Below are 24,023 nucleotides of genomic sequence, written 5' to 3' on the forward strand. Positions count from 1 at the left end.
AGCGTAGTTCTCAGGTAGACAAGGAGATGGACTCTGGAAGATAATACTGAGAAACTAAACAAAGTATGCTTGATGCCAGATGGCAGCTAATTAAGCAAAAGCCAGTAGCTTTGCCTGTGGCACGGTTACATCAAGGGAACACACCACCAGAGTAGAAGTGACTCACACCAGGATCAATGATATTATTTTATTTCCTACAATATGAATTTCCCTACAAATGTGCAAGGATCTTAGAAGCTTCCTCCTAGGCATATCTGCTGCAATCTGTACTATCTCATTATGTATTTTCCATTAGCATCATAATTTTTTTTTTTAAAAGAATGAGAGAGAAAGGGAGAGAGGGGTAGGGAAAGAGGGAGGGGGAGGGTGGAGGGCGAGGGGGAAGAAGAGGAGGGGGTGAGACAGGGGAAACATTCCATTCAGTCTCTCCCTCCAAATATAGTTATATAAGACAGAAGGCATAGAGCACCTATTTGAGGGCTCTGAAAAGTAAATAGTAGTAAGGAGATTAGGGAATTAGTCCAGAATTCAAATCATCACTGAAGCAGAAGTGAGTTTACCATCTCCCTTACTTGGGCGCTTCCTCCTATCCACCCCCCAAAATCTGTGATGTACTAAATATCAAAATTTTGAAAAACACAGGTGAGTCCAACTCAGTTTCCTTTTTGCCTTAAGCTTTAGTACAGCTTGGCACAATCCTGTTATTCATCCCATTTTTATTTAAACTATTGTTTTTTTATTCATTATGGATTTTTTGCATTAATTTTCATTTTTTTATAATGTCGCATTAAAATGTCATTTCTCTTGACTGCTAAGTTTTTTGGTACCTCTCTAAATTTTGTGCTTGAGCCTGACCCTAGTCCTGAACCTAGACCCTACTTCAACCTAAGTCTCCCTCTATTACATAAAATTTAGCCCAAAATGGACCACAAGACCTAAATACAAAAATACAAAACTTTTAGAAAATCTGAGTGACCTAGGGTCAGTCAAGGAATTCTTAGATGTGACACCAAAAGCACACTCTATAAAAGAAAAAACTGATAAATTGGACTATACCAAAACTAAAATCTTTTGTTTTGGGGTGCCTGGGTGGCTTAAATCAGTTAAGCGTCTGCCTTCAGCTCAGGTCATGATCCTGGAGTCCTGGAATCGAGCCCTGCATCAGGCTCTCTGTTCAGTGGGGAACCTGCTTCACCCTCTTCCTCTGACCCTCCTCCCTGCTTATGCTCTTTCTCTCTGTCTCAAATAAATGAATCTTTAAAAAAAAGACAAACTTTTGTTTTGTAAAAGATGCTATTAAGATAAAAAATAAGCAACAGACTAGGAGGAAATATTTGTAAATATCCTAAAAAGAACTTGGTATCTAGAATATATAAGGGACTGTCAAAACTTAACAGTAGGAAAACAAACAACCTGATTTAAAAATGAGCAAAAAATGTGAACCGATGCTTCACCAAAGAGGATAACAATGCACAAAGATATTCAACATCATTAGCCATTAGAAAAATGCAAATATAATCATGATGAGAGACCATTCCATACCTATTAGAATGTATACAATAAAAAATGTCCATAACAGAAGTGATCATGAGGATATGGAACAAGTGGAAAACAAATATGTTATTGGTGGAAATGCAAAATGGTACTGTTACTCTGAAGAACAGTTGGCATTTTCTTATAAAAATAAACACATACCCACTGTATGACTCACCAAGCCTACTCTAAGGTATTTATTTTACAGAAATGAGAACTTTTGCTCACACAAAAACTTACATATCAATATTTATGGCAGCTCTATCCATAATCTCTAAGAACTTTAAATAATCAAATGTCCTGTAATAAGATGAACTGGGCTATATCTACACAGTGGAATACTACTCAGCCATAAAATGTAACAAACTCTTCCTACATAATATGACACGGATGAGTCTCAACAGCATTCTGCTAAAAGGAGTTGATCTTTAAAAAGTTATATACTGTATGAGTTTATTTAGAAGACATTCTTGAAAAGGCAGTACTACAGTGGAGAACAGACCAGTGAATGCTAGGGGCTAGGAGCAAGAGAGGAGATGAGAGAATGGCTACAGAGGGACAGCACAAAGGAGTTTTTAGGGGATGATGGAACTGTTTTGTATCCTGATTGTACTGATGGTGGCTACATAAATCCATACATGTTTTTAAAGCACAGAACTATATACTTTTTAAAAAGATAAATTTTACCATTTAATTTTCAAAAATAATGAAGAAACAGCACTAAACTAGCTATCATTTTCCTTACTTCAAACATTTAAAGACTTGATCAAGCAGATATTACCACAAAATCAGTGGTTTCTTTCTATTTGCATGTGCCTACAGATAAGCCCTCAACTGTATGCTTCAAATCCTGAGAATTACTGTACTGGAACATCTACACATGATAGCTTTACATGCAATGAGAAGTAATGTAATCAAATCTTACTGATACCAGCCCCCTCACACACTGTGAAGCTAACAGCTGAGTAGAGGACTTTAACTGAGGTCCTGGTACTGTTTAAACTGAAGTCTAGTAATTACGCTATTTACTTCACGAAATCCTAAAAAATGATTTAGCAATCCAAACCATGAAAGCTGCAAAAGTGCAACACTGTTTTTTGTCATAGCTGAATGACATATCTTTTTTTCAGTGATTAAAGAAAATACTCCTACAGAAAAGAGTACTGGGTGATCAGGGTGCTTCTTGACAACAAAACATTGTCCTAACAGCCATGCTGACAATAAACAGGTAGCGGCAGAGTAAGAGCCATGTAACTGCCGTACTGGCAGATTCACCCTAAAACTCCATCATCTTCATACAACTCAGAAGACCAGGAAACAACCAGTGTGCCGTTCTGGTCCCAATGAGCAAATGCTCTAAATACCTATGTGGAATATGTTGTCTTATCACTTGGCTATGGGAAAATATACCTGTTATGTCATATACCCTGTACTCAGAATGTCAAGTAATTGGGGTCATCAGTTTGAAGTCTTGTTATTAATTTCTTTCATGGAGCCAACTCCACAGTTACAGAAAGCATATATTCTGGATCTGTCTTCTGAATCCAAATATGTTAATTAATATCCATCTTGAATCTGCATTGTTTGATACTTCCAAGAAAGTATATTATACTAAAAGTTCATTAAGCTGATGCTGATTATCCAAAATAATACATAATTCAAAGTAATTGCTATTCCCTAGTCAACCAGCAGCCTAATTGCCTGTTAATAAAAATCAGATATGGAAAGCTAGTTAAACTGAAAGTCCATTTTTTTACATCCCCTGTGCTTCACATTAAGAAGGTTTCACTGTATTTCAGAAGGCAGATAAATGCCAATATAGTCTTTCTTTCGAGTTTATTTTCAGTTGGCATTTGCACTGCCAATAGCTCAAGTTCCCTCTGTGCCCTATTCCTTGAATGATCCCAACTGGGCAAAGATACCGCTGGACTCTTTTCTTTCCAGAAAACTTTTAAAGAGGTACAAGTCCACCTGAGCTAGAACCTTGTATCAGTGAGACAGATTAGTCTACTCCAAGGATAAAACAGAAGAACAAGTGAGTTCTTCAACTCCTCAGAGACAAGCTTTCACAAGCACAGCTTCATTAATTTGTTGGCACTGAGGGGGACACTTGATGGGATGAGCACTGGGTGTTATTCTGTATGTTGGTAAATTGAACACCAATAAAAAATTAATTTATTAAAAATAAATAAATAAATAAATAAAATAAAATAAAAAGAAATGAATTTCTGAATAGTTCCATCTAGACGCATATGTAAGAAAAACGACACTTTCCAAAATCAATTCTGAGGACTTCTGGAATATCCATTAATTCGAACGGCCTTTCTGCTCTCCTACATATGTACAAACAATGGGGAAGACTGTAGTCTGAATGGTCAGCATGTCCCTTACTCTCATCAATTAAGACAAGCAGCTAGTTTTGTGAAGAAAAATTCATTATTTATGGCCCCTTAACACCCATTTCTTCTTTTCCTTCAATCTCTGGATTTAGAATATCAATATACTCTTCTAATAAAAACATAAAAACTTATGTAAAATGAAAGTGGTGATACTTTCATTTATGTTTATATGGTTATATGTCATTCTTTGGGTTAATAAATACAGCAATTTTCTTGGACATCAGAATGTATTAATTCAAATATCATATCTGAGAATAATCTATGGATGATATGATTAGATACAATATTTAATTTCTTAATCATCTTTTTTATGTTGTCAGTTTTTTAGATTCAACATGTACTATTTTTATAATCAGAAAAAATAACTAAAATACCAAAAGCTAAACTGATATAGTCCCTACTGAAATATATATGTATGAAGAATCAGATCTTGCAAAGTGAGGAAAAATAATGTAAATTTAAGTTCCCTTCATACCTCCACCTAATTAAATAAAGAAGAAAACATGGTTGGTATGTTTGTGGAAAATGGTTTTTTCAAAAGAAATCATTTTATTTTTATGCAATATGGACCTCACTTTCTCTTTAGTATATCTAATAGGCTATCTCTATAATAAGACAAATAGGTCTTAAATGAGAAATTTCTCCTTCTTTTGGTAAATATGTAAACTATAATTTAACATAATTTTAACAATGATTATGTATTTTCAACCAATATTCATGATAGTAAGGGGCAGGGATAAATCTGGTAGAAAAATTTTAAGTTCTCTCTATCTTTTAGGGAAAGGCCAGAGTTAATATTAATAATAAATAGAAAAGTCATGGTTTTTATTTCACTTTTCTCCATTTGATGAAGATGAAAATAAGTGATGAAGTCCCAGGAAGGCATATCCAGGATATATGATTTCTGTAACTGAGGAGTTGGCTCCATGAAAGAAATTAATAATAAGACTTCAAACTGATGACCCCAATTACTTGACATTCTGAGTTTTCTTTTTTAAAGAACATCAATAGATATGCACAATTTAGATTTCAATTCTTACAGGAAGGGGATATTCTACAGAAAAAGTAATGGTACAAAAGCAGCAAAAATCTAAGATAAACTTTGTTCTTTGCTATCTATTCTCTTTGGTGGTTGAAGATAAGCAAATATTCTTTAGATAGTCACAAATGAATTTTTTTCTTCTATAAGAGACCTTTACTATTATATTTCTTATGTTGGTACTAGTATTCTCAATCAACTTCAAAATGTCCAAAGAAGTCTAGCTGAAAAATGAATGAAAGAATAAAATAAAGCAGTCTAGTTGAAAATATCAAAGCAAATTTCCCTTGCCTTCCCTTCAGCAGCCATATACCAACCAGATCAATCATGCTAGATGCTATAGCTATGTTTTGTAAATTAAGATTTGATTTTTTCTTTCTATTCCTCACTTTGTTCAGCCATTGTTTATAGAAACAGGGGTCCCTCATCAAAGTACATAAACTAAGAAACAAATCAGAAGATTAGTCAGGATCAAGTGTGAGATTTCTGGCTTTTTTCCCTCTTACTTTTATTTCTCCTTACCCAAGGGAAACACCTGCTATTTCTTTTAAATTATTGCCAAAAGCTACAGAGGTGAAGAGACCACCATCTTAAATAATACCAGGTCAAAAAACTTAATTCCATTATTCTTGGGTTAAAGAGTATAAATTGTAATACACTAGTATAATTATATAAACCATGTCCTTTGATTTATAGTAGTTAAAAAGGAAATTCTGTTAGTCATTTTATAACAAATTATAGTTTGATGAAAAATTACTAAGCTAATAATAGTCTATAATGTTATTTCAGGGCCTCTCCTGAAATAACTGGAACTTTGAAAAGGTCTGAAAATGTCCGTTTCTTCTAAACATAATTATCTTTTTAAAAATTGATACATCATCTCCAAATTATATTTTGTCCATTCTTTCTCTCCCATAATTTCATCACATAAAATAGAGTAATGGTTGCCTTTTTACTATATATAAAAGCTTAGGTCTCATGTTACACAAAAACTAAAGTGAATTTATAAACTCAAGATTCAAGTTATATTCTGGAATTTACCTTAGGGAAGAAGCTAAGCCCTCTACTCAAATCATAAAAAAATTAGATGATAAATAAGAAATACGCACTTTTTTCCTTGAGGAAACACAATTGGACTAAAAAGGAACATCTAAAAATAGTATCAGCAGAACTATAAAACGTATATGAACATCATACAATAAAAATAGTAAATGTTAAAGAAACATTTATCATGTCCTAGTGAAGAGAGTCTCCATGCTGAATAGAGAAAAAAATTTTCATAGCATACAACAATACAGAAAATAGAATTAAAAATAATTTTCCTTTAACTTTGTTTTAAAAATGAAAAGGTAAAATGCAATTATTATATTTTTAAAAGGTATTTATTGTGAAGCTTGTAGCATAGTTTTTAATTACTAGGAAACTGTAGAGTTGTTAACATCCCTGACTGAAAACAATGTTTGGCTTCATATACATGTTGAGCCTGGCACTGTAAAATATAACTATCCACGGGTTTATTTTATTCTAGAAGAGGTTGTGAGAATACAATCACTTAGACTCTATTGAAGTAAATGGACTCATCTAGGATAGATCTAAAGCCACTGTTGTCTGTGCCTAGTCAAGCAAGTATACCACTAAATGCTGATATTAAGAATGAGATGTTGCCTTCTATGTAAATTAAAACTCAATACAGTAAGTACCTTACTACAGCAGAGTGTAGTATTTCCAAACAAATGATTATTCTGGTTTGTAATGACAAAAATACAATAAAATGAGAGATATTTTTTGGTACTTAGGCAAAATGTCCACCTTCTTTATCCATTCCAAAGAATACATTTATTTTCTTATATTCCAAGACTTAAAAGTTTAGAAAATAGATCAGAGGGGCATTTTAAAGTTCCTTTAACATGCCATTCTACTATGAAAACAAAAACAATGCAATGTCTAATATCAACAACAAAAATGCAATCAAACAGATCCTAAATCAATTATCTAAAAGGCTGCTTTAAAGTGCCATGGCACTTCTGTCCCTATCTGAAATTTTCTCTTCATCTATATTAGATGGATCTCAAAATCTGTTTTCTGACTTTTCTAAAACACTTCAATACAAGATATATTCCATTTACTTAATGACCATTCTCCTTTGTATGTTTTGCTTAATTTGCTCATCCCTTAAACGTTCAGGTTTCCTAGGGCTCATGTTCTCCATCCTTTGCGTCCTTTCCTTAATCAAACTAATCAGCAACCAAGAATTCAACTATAAACTGTAAATATTTCTCCCAAAACTGTGTCTTCTTTCTCTTAAGCACCAAACTCACTTACCCATCTGCCTACTGAGTATCTGTACCCAGAGGTCTCGCAGGTATTTCAAGCTCAACATATCAACAACAATGCACTGTATTTCTTCCAAAATCTGTTTTCTTTTCAATCTTGGGAAACATTGGCTCAGTCTCTCAAGTAATAAACCTCAGCCTTCATACACAATACCAAATATTATAAATTTAACTTTCATGCTTTAATAAAAATTATTTGTTCTAAAGCCTAAGTTGCACTGTGCCATTCCTTTGCTTTAGAAAACAAACAAAAAACAGAATATGAAGTCACTTTCTTACTATGGTAAACAAGATCAGTTTACCTTTCCATCTCTAGATGGAATATCTCTTCTGCCTCACTCTCCAAAGACACACCTGTGCTTTAGAATATGCATTACATGCACTACCCAAACATACCATCACTCATTCAATAAATATGTCAGGCACTGTTCTAAGCACTGAGGATATCCCAGAGAACACAACAGACAAAGTTTCTGTTCTAATGGGCTTACAGACTGGTGGAACAAGACAGACAAAAACCAGAGACATATAACAGAAGCAATGGCAGTAAGTACTATGGAGAAAAAGATCTAGCTAGAAAAGCAACTCAGAGAAACACAGCAAAGAGCATGTTCTATACACTATAAAAATATAGCATGTCTTAGAAGTGTAATCATACATCCCTTAATTTATTTAGGTTTCAATTTTAATTATAACTTAAAACCATAATACCATGAGTAATACTGAAATATATGGTCATTGAGAGGCATAACAGAACACAGCTTACTTCTGAAACAACCAATTATAATAATTTTATTTTTTGAGATTAAAGTTGATAGAGTCAAGAGTGTTTTTCTTTGATTCTAGTGTTTTAGTTGGCTCTTGGATATACCCCCCAAAAATTATTATTAGTGCTGGCACATTTCAAATTATGTCATGAGATTAGAATCTATAAAACTTAAGTACTCATCTAGATTAGTCCCATTGTTATTTCGTTGTCTCCAACTAACTATACCATGGTTTCAAATTTAGGGCCTACAAATTAAGACTCCACAGTAATACTAGAACATTAGAGACAGGAGCTTTTTACTGGTGATTCAAAAACAGTTGTTCAATTGTCTGAATCATTTAAGTACATAATATGTCCCAACTGTTTACAAAGAACTGAAATAACTGGAGAAGTCTACATAAGGGTGCTGTTTAAGATATAGGATATTACTACAGGATTTGACAGTGAGCCAAAGAAAATTTACACAGACATTAATCAGTCTATTTAATACTCAGAAAATAACGATGATTTACCTTACCTTCTAAATAATAATACATACTTTAAAAGACTGTAAAGGAATTCAGATTTTTCCTCTGGGAAACTTCACTATTACTGTATTACATACAGCTCCCTAGTTAGGACAGGAATGAATGAATTGGTGAATCAATGCATGCATGCAGGCTGGTGTTTTAGTGCTTCTATAAATATGTAAAGAAAACTAAAGGTTTTTTTAGATACAGAAGTGAAATTTAAAATGTTTTAAACTTTCAAATAACTAAATAGAAATTAAGCTCAGTGGAAGCTGAGTCTTACCTTAAGCAGAATTCTTTCAAAGCTTTCAAGGTTTAGGAAACAATGATACAATTCATCACTTTCTGAGGGCATAACTTTCACTGGTGTCCACAATCCTTAAATCTTCGCAAAAAAACCATGCGCATTGTGGGACACTCCTTTTTGTATCCTACCTAATGATTAGCTTCTACTCTCCTTAAACTAGTTCGCAGAGGGGCAGACATCCCCAGCCCAGGTGAAACCCTGACGGAAGCGTGGGCCCATAGGAAATACTGGGTCAGAGGAAGGGAAAAGGGAGATCAGCCAGTCCACAACATACTAACAATTCCTATGTTGGGGAAAAAAGCAGCTACCACTGCACTGTAAGAGGCAGGACTTATGTTCTATTTAAAAACTAAAACCAAAACAAAAGATGACTAAGAGGCAAACTTCACTCCATTCTCAAGGCTGAGGAGAGAAGAATTTACATACCGCATCCGTGATGTCTATTTCATACACCCTTTGGAAAGTCCTGCGCTCAAAGAAAACAAGTTTGCCGCTGCCACATCCCCTCTGAACAGATGTCCCGGTGACTATGAGTTTATCATCTGGACTGAAACAGCAATCAGTCCTGCAGACAAAAATAGTGTTTAAGCATAAGCTTATGACCCTACAGGAATGAGTTAAATAACATATAAACAAGACCATTGTAATAAGAGGTAACTCTGATAGGAGGCACACAGGGAGTCAAGCACTTGTATTAGATTACTTAATCTTCACAATAATCCTACGGGATAGATATTATTGTCCCCATTTTACTGACGAGGAAACTGAGGCAGAGAGATTAAAGAAACCTTGCCCAAGGTCACAAAAGTAAGTGGTGCAGCTGGGATTCGAACTCAGGCAGTATGATTCCAGAATCTATGCTTTTAACTTCTACACACTATATTTTTTTAATGTAAAGGAAGTGTGGGAAAAACTCAAGAGAGACCTTGACAGTATTATAGACAAATAGATATTGTATGACTAATGTCTAACTAGTGATTATTTTGTCCAGTTTTGGAATTATTTTTTACCACCACTAACCACCATCCTCAAATAATTTGAGTTTTGTCAAGTCAAGCACCATGAAATGAGGAGCAGGTTGAGCCGCTGGAACCTAAGAGATGGCTATGATTCAAGAGCCCTTGTTATTAGAGATCTGGCCACCTGATTGTGAATAATCTAAGACATGATCCAAATAAGTTAGGCAGTTGCATAGCTTGCAGCAGGCATAATATCTCAAAAAATTCTCATCAGCTATAAATTCATGTTTGTTTGTCCATCTGTTCGCTTTAACAGATAAATGCCATCGGCAATGGACCATGTTAGAGTTAGTGCTCTGCTATTACACAGTTTCCTCCATTTGATGCTTCCATCACCTTCACGCTCTCCCTGTTGGTCATTATTTAACACAGATGTGAAATTTTATTTCTACAAAAACAGAAAGTTTTGCTTAGGCACCAACTGTAGGACTTAAAGTTCAAATCTCACCTCAGCTGCCTTAGAAAAATCTTAAATGCTTCAGTTGTCAACTTAATAGAATGGAGATAACAGTGTTCAGCTACCTAGAGCAAGATACTCTGAACAAGTGAAGGATACTGAATTACAGATTGGAATTATGATAAGAAAAAAATTGCAAAAATGATATACAATAACTCTCAGTTATTAACTGAGACTTTCCAAAGTCTCAGGACTTTGGAGCGCAGGACTTTCCAAAGTCATAGTTATTATAAAACTATGAAAAATCACTTTGATGGAATGGGGTTCAAATTTTAAGACCACAAATATACATATCTACCCTATCATTTATACATATTAAAAGAACAATTCAATCTCTTAAAATATTTTTACTACCCCAACACCTATATATATGTATGTACACAAACATAGAAATTCATGAACATGCATCATTTCAACTTCAAAAAAATTTTATTGCCCGAAGAATGTGCAAATAAAAGGGAAAAATAAAATGCATCTTTCAAAAACAGATTTCAAATACTCTTCCTGTTCCTTTTTAAAATACATATGATATAAATTAAGGTGAAGAAATTTCTTTTCTATTCTCTTATGTTTATCAATTCTTTAAAACATGCTACTTACATTGGGAACATGGTAGGAAGACCCGAGGCTGAAAAAAGTGGCTTATTAAACTGTCGGATGTCCCATAATTTCAATGTATCATCACCTTACAGAGGAATGAAAAAGAAAAAAAAAAGTGAATTGTATGGAAAGAACAATTTCTATGTTCAGTGTTTGCTAAACTTACTGTATAAACTATAGGAAGGAAGGAGGGGAAAGAAAAATTCACATAAGTGCGTTTTACTTTTTTAACTGGGGAGTTTGAAAGCAGTAGATGTGAGAACAGTAGAAAGATTTATGATAATGAACTGGACTTCTAGAAATAAATTTCCAAACTGATGTAGCATCTGTAGGCTAGAAGGAGCCCTGGAGAATCTACTCTAAGGAGTGATTTTACAGCAGCTGGCAGCTCCCCTATGGTATAGTTGAGCATAACCTGACTTCTTAAGAAGATATTAATTTAACAACCATCAGAACTGAAAATAGTTCAGTTCACAACAGGTTCTTTCTCCCAGTGGTGTGTAGATGAAGCTATCCATTAACATTAATGAGAATGAGCCATGTGATTCCCTTCCCTCCAGTGTAACTCTACCTGCGGCTATCATTCTTCACTTTGCTAGGGAGTACAGCTTTTCCAAGCTCTTTAAAGCATAATGAATATTCTTCTAAAAGTCATTTTTTTATATTTCTATAGAGCTACTAACTAATATTCCTGACCAGAATGAAAGCCAAAACTCATATAAGTAATGTCTTTGCTGTTCTTGCTCCCTAGTGTCCACAGCTGAAACCTGCCTCAACCTCTTGGGTCCAATAAAGAATCAGTATCAGGTGCAAGTGAGGTGAATGGAGATTTCAATAAAATCTCCATCCTCTCCCAAGCGACCCTTCTTCTGAAACCCAACTTTTGGCAAGTGTACTCATCCACAGATTGGCTGGACTGGGGACCTGCTTACACTGGAAGAACTTTGTAAGATTCACCTTTTTGCTCTTAGTCTTAAAAAAAAGATTACATTCCTCATAATTCTCAAACAATAAGAAAACATTAATCTGCATTAAACAGTTTAGCTAATGTGGCAGGTTCTGGAGCTAGCAGGAGTGTCTTACAACACCCGGGGACTCTGTTGAGTAGACTTCCATCTGCCATATTTTGTACATCCAAGAAGAAAAAGGGTGGAATACAGTATATAGGCTGTGTTGGTGACATGTTACCCAACAGCTATTACAGGATGGAAGGGGAAGGTAAGAATTATCACCAAAATGGCTTTGACTGAAATGGAGTTAGTCCTATACTTCCAGTAATTATCAACTGATTTGGGGCTGGCCAATTTTGAAATCCTCTGAGAGGAATCTTCAAACTATGCTTCCCTCTTATTCCCCACTCTTGGCTCCCCACTGCACATTGGAGATTTGGGTATGCCATTCTAAAGCCGCAAGAGTAAATGTGAGAATTTCTAAGTGAAACGTTCATCATTTGAAAAACTTTCCCAGAAGATTCAGATACACAATTGTGGGGGTATAAACCACTATTTCCAAGTTAAGAGTGTGTGTGTGTGTGTGTGTGTGTATAGTCTTAATTAAGAGTCATCTCAAGACCCAAATAGGTTAGAATTGATGGACCAAAATACGTATTTCATACAGATCCACTTTATATATATACCATAATATACCATGCACACACACACACACCATAAATAGGTAATACATATACCATATATAGAAATATACTATATATACCATAAATAGAAATTACATATACATACGCTTTGATTTTTTTACAATTATGTAAGTGAGGGTAGTTTGGATATAATAGAGAAGGCTTCTTCAGAGGAAAGAGAATCTGAATGCAGTTCCCAAGGTATACAGACAAGGAACGGCTGAACTGAGTGAAAGCTGTGCCAAGTCTCTTCATCTCCTTCTCACTTCCACTGCCCTCTACACCAGGTTGCAAATTCTTTTAAGAAAGGAACTCTGTCTATGATGTTCACAGTTTAGACCCAGCACCTAGCATAATGCTAGCTCAGAGTAGTTGCTCAACATAGAGCAGGTGAGTGATGAATGACAGACCAAATGCAGTGTTGCTAAATTAATATGGCCTACAGAATAAAGACTAAATCCTTTATGTGATATTTAAAGCCATCTGTAATGGCTCCAATCCACTTACTCTACTGTTTCTTTTCTCTCCTAACAAACGGGCCTACAGGCAGATCCTCAGTCATGTCCCATACTTCCTGTAATGCTCTGCTCATAAGCTGCCCATACTATGCTCTTTTCTCCTTCTGTCAACACTTAGTTTATACATGTAAGAAAGAAGCAAAAAGAAACAGCCTATATTCAACCATATGAATAAGGATAAGTAAACTTATCATATGGCCACATAGAACTATGGAGCTATTTAAAAACTAACATCCAGGTACACAACTTTTTTTTAACAGAATTGGGCTTAAAGTGTTCGAACTGAAAAAAAAAAATCAACAATGAGCCAACAGAAGACTCTAAATTATAAAATAATATAGAAAGAATTCAGAACATCATCTACAAAACTCCATGAGGTAGAGGCAAAGGTCATCCTTGGAGGCTTCAAACTCTGAGGGAATTTGAAGCTAAAATTAAAACTTAAGCAAAAAAGTACATATTTGCTAAATTTTACTTGGTACCTTTTAAGAAAACAATATTGCCAAGTTAGAAATGCATTTTAGTTGAGAAAAATAAGTCAGACTGGCAAAGGTACATTAACAAAAACACAGCTAGCTTTACTATTAGGATATTATTGTAACATTTGTTAGAGTTAATTACGATCATTTTTATATATAGAAACACATCCAAAAGAAGGTTTTTAACCTACCTCCACGAGATGCCAGGACATTGCCATCATAGGAAAAAGCCACACAAGAAGTGTCTGTGCCTGGGTCATGGGCCTGTTTATAGTGAAATTTAGGATGAACCTGTTTGCAAAGATAAGCAAAGAGTTAATATCTCATCTGAAATCAAATGAGAACATTTTTGTGGCCAGAGTATTTTACTTTATCATCCAGAAAATTATATACATAAAATATTAATTTTACTTGACTACAGTATTCTTTATTCTGGAAAATCATTCAAAAGGTTTCTTGGGACGCCTGGGTAGCTGAGTGGTTGAACGTCTGCCTTCAGCTCAGGGCATGATCCTGGGATCCAGGATCGAGTACCACGTCGGGCTCCTTGCAGGAGGCCTGCTTCTCTCTCTGCCTGTGTCTCTGCCTCTCTCTCCCATTCTCTCTCTCTCTCTCATAAATAAAATCTTAAAAAAAAAAAGGTTTCTAAAAACATCCATTTGCTTTAATAAAAGAGAAATTAAGTCCTATTTTTCAGATTGTCTTAGCAAACTCTGAGCAACACAAGATTAATACAGTATTTAGTTCTTATAGCATAAGGTTATTGGGACCAATTCCTACCGTTATCTGAAAGAATAAATATAAATAAAATTATAAATGAACAGATTATTTATAAAATAAAAAATATCATTGTAGGGGGGGCCTAGCTGGCTCAGTCAGTAAAGCATGTTACTGTTGATCTCACTCAGCATTGTGAGTTTAAGCCCCACATTGGGCATGGTGCCTACTTTAAAAAGTATATATATCATTGTATTCCTAGTATATGCCAAACACTAGGCATGTGGTTGTAAGTCTTGAACTCTCTTTAATGTGCCTGTAGGATAATGTTGTCATGGGGGGGAGGAGAGCTAACCCTGACACAATGCTAATCCTACCCTATGCACTCTATCCTTTACTACCTTGCCTACTTAATTCAATCACTTTACAAGTTAGGTTCTACTATTATGATGTGCATCTTACAGGTTAGGAAACTGAACCACAAAGACTTAAGTACCTGATTTAAGGTCACACAGCTAGCAAGTGGTAGAGCTATTAAGTGTTTGAACCAAAAGCCTGCTCTTAAACACTACACTATACTCCTTCTCTAGTAATGTATGTTAATAGTCTTTTTACTTCTAATGTTGCTTCTGCACAGTTAATGAGTTATAAAAGTAACTCTACTACACTAATCTTGTCATTCAGTTATGATACAGTAACCAGCACAGGCAAAATACTAGGGAGTCAATTATCCTAGCTCCAGCAGGCTGGATAATTCAAGTGAAGAGACAGGAGCACTGCCAGTGATAACAGCATATAGGTCTTTCCCGAGAGCTACAGGTGTAAGAATACAAGTGACCCCATCTCCTTTGGTCCCATATCAACCCTAACAAGAATGAGTCACAAAACAGAGCTCATGTATGTCAGCCTCCCTCTAACATCCCTGACACCCTTTGAACTTCCACCTAAAAGCTTTCAGTAATGAGGAGCACGTCATTACCTCACAAAAGCAGACAGGGTTTTTTCTGGTTTTGTTTTTAATAATTTGTGTATATTAAGTTAAATTTGTTCTCTCTCTTCGTCTGTATATTTTTTCTTCCTCTGTATTAAACATGGCTACTGCACTTCCACCTTTCATGGATACAAATAACTTATTGATTTAACTTTTAATTGGGCATCAACTGTATGACCGATACAAGGTTAAACAAGGAAACACAAATGTACTAAATTAAACCTGGCTTTTCTCCTCAGAGAGTTGACAGTCTGGGTTAAGTATAAGAAGTGACAAGTGGTACAATGGGGACGTGAAGAGCAGTGAGCACTGAAGAGAGGTGCCTAATCCAAACCTGGGAAAGAGGGTCAGGGTGGGGGAAGGACAAAAAAGAAATTCTGAGACCCAGCTGATGAAAGTATGAGTTAGCAGATGAAGGAGCAGGAGGCAGAGACAAGAACGAGTATTCCAGTCACAGGGTACTTTGTTGTAGTAGGCAGAATTTTGACCCCTATGACGTCCACCCCCATAAATATGTCATTCTACATGGCAAAAGAGCCTCTGTAGGTATAACCAAAGTAACTAACTAGTTAATCTTAAAAGAGAGATTATCCTGGATTATCCAGGTGGGGCTGAAGCAGTCACATGAGAACTTGAAAGCAGAACTTCTTCCTGAGGACAGAAAAGGAAGCCACAGAAACACGAGAGACAGTTAAGTCAGAGAGACTGGAAGAATAAAGTGTTTGACATGCCACTGTTAACTCTAAAGATGTGTCAAGGAAATAGGGACCTGAATGCTGCCAATAACCAGTGCATCTGAAAGAGGACCCTGAGCCCCAGATGAGAGACACAGCCCTAGCCAACAGTTCAATTTTAGCTTGATGAGACCCTAAGAAGAGAATCCCACCACACCATGCCAGACATCTTATCTACAGAAATTGTGAAATAATAAACTGGGTGTTTTTTAAGGTACTATATTAGTGGTAATTTGTTACAAAACCAATAGAAAGCTTAACATGTGCATAAAAGTAAAAGAACTGGTTGCAAAGAACTAAAAGAAGCTAATCATGACTTGAGGGAAAGAAGAAGTGGGGGATAATAGTATGAGCAGAGAGCCTCGATCACCAGAGGCCTTATAGGCCATATTAAGGGCTTACATTTTATCCTGAAGACAAAAGGGAGCTGCTTAATAGAGATTACTCGGAGAACATGACTTGGCTTACTTATTTTAAAAAGATCATCCTGGACACGTGAAGAATGGATTGGGAATATTTTGTTCCTCAGAAAAACAAAACTCTGCTACTGAACTCAACAGGGAAAATTTGCCACTTGGTCATATTTCATCAAGTCATCAACTACTAAACTCTAAATAAAACTTCTGAAAGATAGTGTAGTGGTAGCAGTTTACCAAAAAGTCTGTCCTTACATTTGGCCTCCCAGTGAAATTAACTCGGTTTTTTGTTTGTTTTAAATGTATTTATTTTTAATCCTCATAAAGGTATAAACACATCTAAATAGAAGGAAAACCCATCATTTCAGGAGTGGTAAGGCAATGCAATATAGTAAGACTGGGCCAGGAACCAGGAGACGGGAAAGCTAGACTTAGCTGAATAAAAACCAGCAGTGTGTCTGGGGGCAAATTAGTCTTTCCGGATCACAAGTCTATCCGCTGTAAAATAAATGGCTTGCACCAGCTGATTTCTAGGGTCACTGACAGCTCTGCGATTCTTAAGGAAAAGACAAAAACTGGTATATATAATATTTTATAATTCCACTAACTGATCAATATGTACTTTTTATTATTAATAGGACAAAACAGGGGGATCCCCTGGGTGGCTCAGTGGTTTGGCGCCTGCCTTCGGCCCAGGGCATGATCCTGGAGTCCCGGGATCGAGTCCCGTGTCGAGCTTCCTGCATGGAGTCTGCTTCTCCTCTATCTGTGTCTCTGCCTCTGTCTCTATCTGTGTCTCTCATGAATAAATAAATAAAATCTTAAAAAAAAATAGGACAAAACAGATTTTGAATGCTAATATTTGAACATATACATACACACATACACACAGATGTGTATACATACATATACCAGTAAATAGGATAAAGAACCTTAAAAGGTGTAGAATCCAAAGGAATCCTATCATATGAGCTTCAACATGAGCCCAGTGGCAAGCAGGTTGTTCCCTGTGATAGTCTAATTCTCATCCTTGCTGCTCAGAGAGGGCGTGAGATGAGGCTGCAAATCTGCTGTTCCCTAAATAGGTCTTGCTTCCTCTTTTTACTGCCCTGAGCGGGATTCTAGCATTTAAAGACATATAGCCATCTGGTACTCAAGCAAAGAAAAAGTGCTGTTTCAAAACTTAAGATTCTGCTGGATCTAACAGATGATAGTATAACTACAATATAAGGAACTGAATGGGAATAAGGGATTATGACTACAAGTGATTTTGCCTTTATAGTAAGAAAAGACTTTACCAAATATTCATCTGCCACAATTTTATGTCTCCATTTTTAGGTACTACTTTAAAAGGCCACTATATTGGAGGTTGGGTATTGTGAAACTTTTATAATTCATTGTTTATAATGCAGAATGTGTGAATATATGCCACAAAACAAACCCTACCTTGTCCTTCTGACTTCCCACAGTTCCTATTGTCATATTAATTTGCATCTCGGGGCAATGCTCCTTTAGACTAATAAATGGCTGCATATTAATAATTAAAATTATGAGAGAAAGATTGTACTCTAAATAATCTAAATCATTTCCTCTTTTAAAGGATCTAATAAAATGAAAAAGCAAAATGTCCTCACTTGAGATGGACAGCTCACAGATTTTATGTCAAAAGTGCTCTTCAATTATTAACTTCACTTTAACCAATAACAAAAGTTTATTCTACTGAAATAAAATAGATAGCCAGAGGTGATCATAAACTTGCTGAAAATATGAACACTTGGACAGTCATGAGGACAAAACACCCTCATACTTTGGAAACAGAGTCAACCTGACTAAAAACACTTCTGGCATAGTGTGGGAAATCTAAAACTGTGGCTTCTCCTTTAACTGATTTTATGACCATCGTAGGCAAAGAACATTGTTCTTCGGGGAAACTAAGATTATTAACTCCTTTATATTGGTTTCCTATTCTTAGGAGGACTTTTTATGTTATCATTTGGAGAGTATCAAATCTCACAGATTCATAGTGATGGAAAATGCTTGAGTTTTAAAGGCCTTCTCCTGAGATCATACCATACAAACTCCAATTGGTAAAACTGTCCCTATATCCTTTCTTAGCAGATGGTTAGAAGCCTCTGGCAGTACAGAACTCATGACTACAAGCAACATCAGTCCATTTCTAGGTGGCTCTAATCGGGAACGCTTTTCTTAAACTGGGTCCAAGACTAGTTCCTAGAATTCCAGTATCTACTTATGACTCCTGGTCCTGTCTTCTGTGGCTATACTAATTCTAGTTTTTCTTCTCTAATGCAGTCTGCCAAATTCTTAAAGAAAAAAATTATGTCTTCCACAAAGTCTTAAATATACCATTCTTGAAATCCTAAATGTAATTCAAACATTCTGTGGCGCTACCAATGGTCAGTGAGTTTACATCCAGGGGCTGCCTAGATCCCAATATCTTTACTTTTCTAGTGTGTGTCAGTCAATGCAAGAGGAATGACAGCCCTCAAAATGATCAAAACATGTTTTATAATTAACAGAGAAATGGAATAAACTATTTTAAATGAGAAAATTTAAATGAACTGCAGGGCTGAAAACAGAAAAAAATAATGAAAAGAATACCGATCCAGGAGCTAGAGAAAAAACAGCAAATAGATCCTACACCCAGCAGAAGAAGAGAGTTAATAAAGATTCAAGCAGAACTCAACAAAATCGAGACCAGAAGAACTGTGGAACAGATCAACAGAACCAGGAGTTGGTTCTTTGAAAGAATTAATAAGATAGATAAACCATTAGCCAGCCTTATTAAAAAGAAGAGAGAGAAGACTCAAATTAATAAAATCATGAATGAGAAAGGAGAGATCACTACCAACACCAAGGAAATACAAACAATTTTAAAAACATATTATGAACAGCTACATGCCAATAAATTAGGCAATCTAGAAGAAATGGACACATTCCTGGAAAGCCACAAACTACCAAAACTGGAACAGGAAGAAATAGAAAACCTGAACAGGCCAATAACCAGGGAGGAAATTGAAGCAGTCATCAAAAACCTCCCAAGACACAGAAGTCCAGGGCCAGATGGCTTCCCTGGGGAATTCTATCAAACGTTTAAAGAAGAAACCATACCTATTCTACTAAAGCTGTTTGGAAAGATAGAAAGAGATGGAGTACTTCCAAATTCATTCTATGAGGCCAGCCTCACCTTAATTCCAAAACCAGACAAAGACCCCACCAAAAAGGAGAATTATAGACCAATATCCCTGATGAACATGGATGCAAAAATTCTCAACAAGATGCTAGCCAATAGGATCCAACAGTACATTAAGAAAATTATTCACCATGACCAAGTAGGATTTATTCCCGGGACACAAGGCTGGTTCAACACTCGTAAAACAATCAATGTGATTCATCATATCAGCAAGAGAAAAACCAAGAACCATATGATCCTCTCAATAGATGCAGAGAAAGCATTTGACAAAATACAGCATCCTTCCTGATCAAAACTCTTCAGAGTATAGGGATAAAAGGAACATTCCTCAACATCTTAAAAGCCATCTACAAAAAGCCCGCAGCAAATATAACTCTCAATGGGGGAGCACTGGGAGCCTTTCCCCTAAGATCAGGAACAAGACAGAGATGTCCACTCTCACCACTGCTATTCAACATAGTACTAGAAGTCTTAGCCTCAGCAATCAGACTACAAAAAGACATTAAAGGCATTCAAATTGGCAAAACTACAAAAAGACATTAAAGGCATTCAAATTGGCAAAGAAGAAGTCAAACTCTCCCTCTTCGCCAATGACATGATACTCTACATAGAAAACCCAAAAGACTCCACCCCAAGATTGCTAGAACTCATACAGCAATTTGGCAGTGTGGCAGGATACAAAATCAATGCCCAGAAATCAGCGGCATTTCTATACACTAACAATGAGACTGAAGAAAGAGAAATTAAGGAGTCAATACCATTTACAATTGTACCCAAAAGCATAAGATACCTAGGAATAAACCTAACCAAAGAGGTAAAGGATCTATACCCTAAAAATTACAGAACACTTCTGAAAGAAATTGAGGAAGACACAAAGAGATGGAAAAATATTCCATGTTCATGGATTGGCAGAATTAATTGTGAAAATGTCAATGTTACCCAGGGCAATTTACACGTTTAATGCAATCCCTGTCAAAATACCATAGACTTTCTTCAGAGAGTTAGAACAAATTATTTTAAGATTTGTGTGGAATCAGAAAAGACCCCGAATAGCCAGGGGAATTTTAAAAAAGAAAACCACAGCTGGGGGCATCACAATGCCAGATTTCAGGTTGTACTACAAAGCTGTGGTCATCAAGACAGTGTGGTACTAAAGCTGTGGTCATCAAGACAGTGTGGTACTGGCACAAAAACAGACACATAGGGGATCCCTGGGTGGCGCAGCGGTTTGGCGCCTGCCTTTGGCCCAGGGCGCGATCCTGGAGACCCGGGATCGAATCCCATATCAGGCTCCCGGTGCATGGAGCCTGCTTCTCCCTCTGCCTGTGTCTCTGCCTCTCTCTCTCTGTGACTATCATAAGTAAATAAAAAAAACAAACAAACAAACAAAAAAAAACAGACACATAGATCAATGGAACAGAATAGAGACTCCAGAAGTGGACCCTCAACTTTATGGTCAACTAATATTCTATAAAGGAGGAAAGACTATCCACTGGAAGAAAGACCGTCTCTTCAATAAATGGTGCTGGGAAAATTGGACATCCACATGCAGAAGAATGAAACTAGACCACTCTCTTTCACCATACACAAAGATAAACTCAAAATGGATGAAAGATCTAAATGTGAGACAAGTTTCCATCAAAATCCTAGAGGAGAACACAGGCAACACCCTTTTTGAACTCGGCCACAGAAACTTCTTGCAAGATACATCCACGAAGGCAAAAGAAACAAAAGCAAAAATGAACTATTGGGACTTCATCAAGATAAGAAGCTTTTGCACAGCAAAGGATACAGTCAACAAAACTCAAAGACAACCTACAGAATGGGAGAAGATATTTGCAAATGACCTATCAGATAAAGGGCTAGTTTCCAAGATCTATAAAGAACTTCTTAAACTCAACAGCAAAGAAACAAACAATCCAATCATGAAATGGGCAAAAGACATGAACAGAAATCTCACAGAGGAAGACATAGACATGGCCAACAGGCATATGAGAAAATGCTCTGCATCACTTGCCATCAGGGAAATACAAATCAAAACCACAATGAGATACCACCTCACACCAGTGAGAATGGGGAAAATTAACAAGACAAGAAACCACAAATGTTGGAGAGGATGCGGAGAAAAGGAAACCCTCTTGCACTGTTGGTGGGAATGTGAAATGGTGCAGCCACTCTGGAAAACTGTGTGGAGGTTCCTCAAAGAGTTAAAAATAGATCTGCCCTACGACCCAGCAATTGCACTGCTGGGGATTTACCCCAAAGATACAGATGCAATGAAACGCAGGGACACCTGCAGCCCGATGTTTCTAGCAGCAATGTCCACAATAGCCAAACTGTGGAAGGAGCCTCGGTGTCCATCAAAAGATGAATGGATAAAGAAGATGTGGTTTATGTATACAATGGAATATTACTCAGCCATTAGAAATGACAAATACCCACCATTTGCTTCGACGTGGATGGAACTGGAGGGTATTATGCTGAGTGAAATAAGTCAATCGGAGAAGGACAAACATTGTATGGTCTCATTCATTTGGGGAATATAAATAATAGTGAAAGGGAACAGAGGGGAAGGGAGAAGAAATGGGTAAGAAATATCAAAAAAGGAGACAGAACATGGAAGACTCCTAACTCTGGGAAACAAACTAGGGGTGGTGGAAGGGGAGGAGGGTGGGGGGTGGGGGTGACTGGGTGGCGGGCACTGAGGGGGGCACTTGACGGGTTGACCACTGGGTATTATTCTGTATGTTCGCAAATTGAACACTAATAAAAAATAAATTTATTATTAAAAAAAAAAAAAAAAGAATACCAATCCTACAGCCAAGCTAACTTCACCTACATTTTCAATCTGATATATTATAGTTTGACCCCGGCCAAGCTGCTTAATCTGTTTCTTAGTTTGTTAATTTTTAAAATCATACACCCTACACATCTTCCCACTCCTCTCCTTCTCAACTCCCAAAGACACCGAGTTACATTTGACCTGTTAACCCCTGCCTTATGTCAATGCCACAAACTTATTAACTCTGTATTAGGTAGCTCTTTTCAGAAAGTTGCTGACATATAACTATGCTACCAAAACACAAACTCTAAGAGCAAGATGAAGCAAATGCTGGGCTCTCTAAAAAATGAGATGTACTAACATTTGTCCTCTCAAATCTGTTCCTAGGACCCTCTCAAAAGATATAAAATTTCTTTCTCATTGGGAATCTATTTTCAAGTTTAGTGATAACCAAGCATGTCTATATTTTCAGTCACATGTTAGAGTTACTTACTCTGCCAGGATTAAAAATATGCCAGGATTTTTTTTAAGTGGCAAGATTAAGAACAGAATAAATATCGGTCTAGACTGAACTAATTTGCTCCTGCTTCTCTAATTTTGGAGAACTGTAGTATGGAGAATGAGGAGAATGTACACAAAAGAATAGGAACTGTCATATTAACATGCTTTGCCTTTCCCTACTCCCACAAAGCCTTCATTTTACGGAGGAGAAATGGACAACACCTCTCTAACCGGCTCTGTGATATTTAGATTAATATACTGTATGAAAATATGGCATCATGATAAAAAGCATAGGCTATCCAGCCAGACTGACAAGTTCAAATCCAGGCTTCACCACTTACCATCTGTATGATCTTTGCAAACTAATCTCCCTATGCTTACATCGGCCATCTATTAAATGAGAATAATAATAGTATCCATGTCAGCTGTTGGGAGAATTTAACGACTTGATGCAAGCGATGCAAGTGTGGTACACTCCTTGGCAGTGTAACTTTGCTGTTCTTTTCATCAAGATGTGCCATTTACTTCTCAAAACCTGGGTTCTGGGTATGGACATGTGACTTGTTTGGGCTTACAGGACATGCAGCCAAGAAAATGTGCCTTTCACATCTCCAACAGTGAAAAGCTAACTGACTGCCACTCTTCTGCCTCTGTGACTCGGCCAGGCTTTCTAAGGGCTGTTCCCAGCCAATGACTGAGCACAAGGGATAAAGGACTCCTAAGTGATCTGAATGAAACTTTCCTGACATTGTGCTACAGTCTAAGTCTTTCTGCACAGCCCTCTTTTCTTCTTCTATTTACTATAACAATTTTATTGAGATATAATTCACATACCACGGGATATGCCTACTTAAAAATATGCAGCTCACTGATTTTAGTATTTTCAGAGTTGGGCAACCATCACCACAATCAATTTTAGTACATATCCATCTCCCTCAAAAAGAAACCCCATACACATTAGCAATTACTTCCCATTTCCCCCTAGCCCCTCAGCCTTAAGCAACCACTAATCTAGTTTATCGCTGTGTATTTGCCTACCTGAACATTTCATATAAATGAAATTACACAATATACTA

The 24,023-nt window shown here is 36.4% G+C and overlaps 1 protein-coding gene across 2 annotated transcripts in view; it reads right to left on the bottom strand.

The window, feature by feature from the left end:
* The window catches only part of WDR70 (WD repeat domain 70), a 296,044-nt gene that overhangs the window by 38,767 nt on the left and 233,254 nt on the right, over positions 1–24,023 (bottom strand). For both annotated transcript variants that reach the window (XM_038535279.1, XM_038535280.1), the window contains 3 exons: positions 13,787–13,886; positions 10,966–11,050; positions 9,316–9,454 (listed from right to left, as the gene is read on the bottom strand). In XM_038535279.1, the coding sequence (XP_038391207.1) occupies positions 9,316–9,454; positions 10,966–11,050; positions 13,787–13,886 (324 nt within the window). The remainder of the gene's footprint in view (positions 1–9,315; positions 9,455–10,965; positions 11,051–13,786; positions 13,887–24,023) is intronic.

Source organism: Canis lupus, chromosome 4 (assembly GCF_011100685.1).
Source record: "Canis lupus familiaris isolate Mischka breed German Shepherd chromosome 4, alternate assembly UU_Cfam_GSD_1.0, whole genome shotgun sequence".
In the NCBI taxonomy this organism is placed as follows: domain Eukaryota; kingdom Metazoa; phylum Chordata; class Mammalia; order Carnivora; family Canidae; genus Canis; species Canis lupus.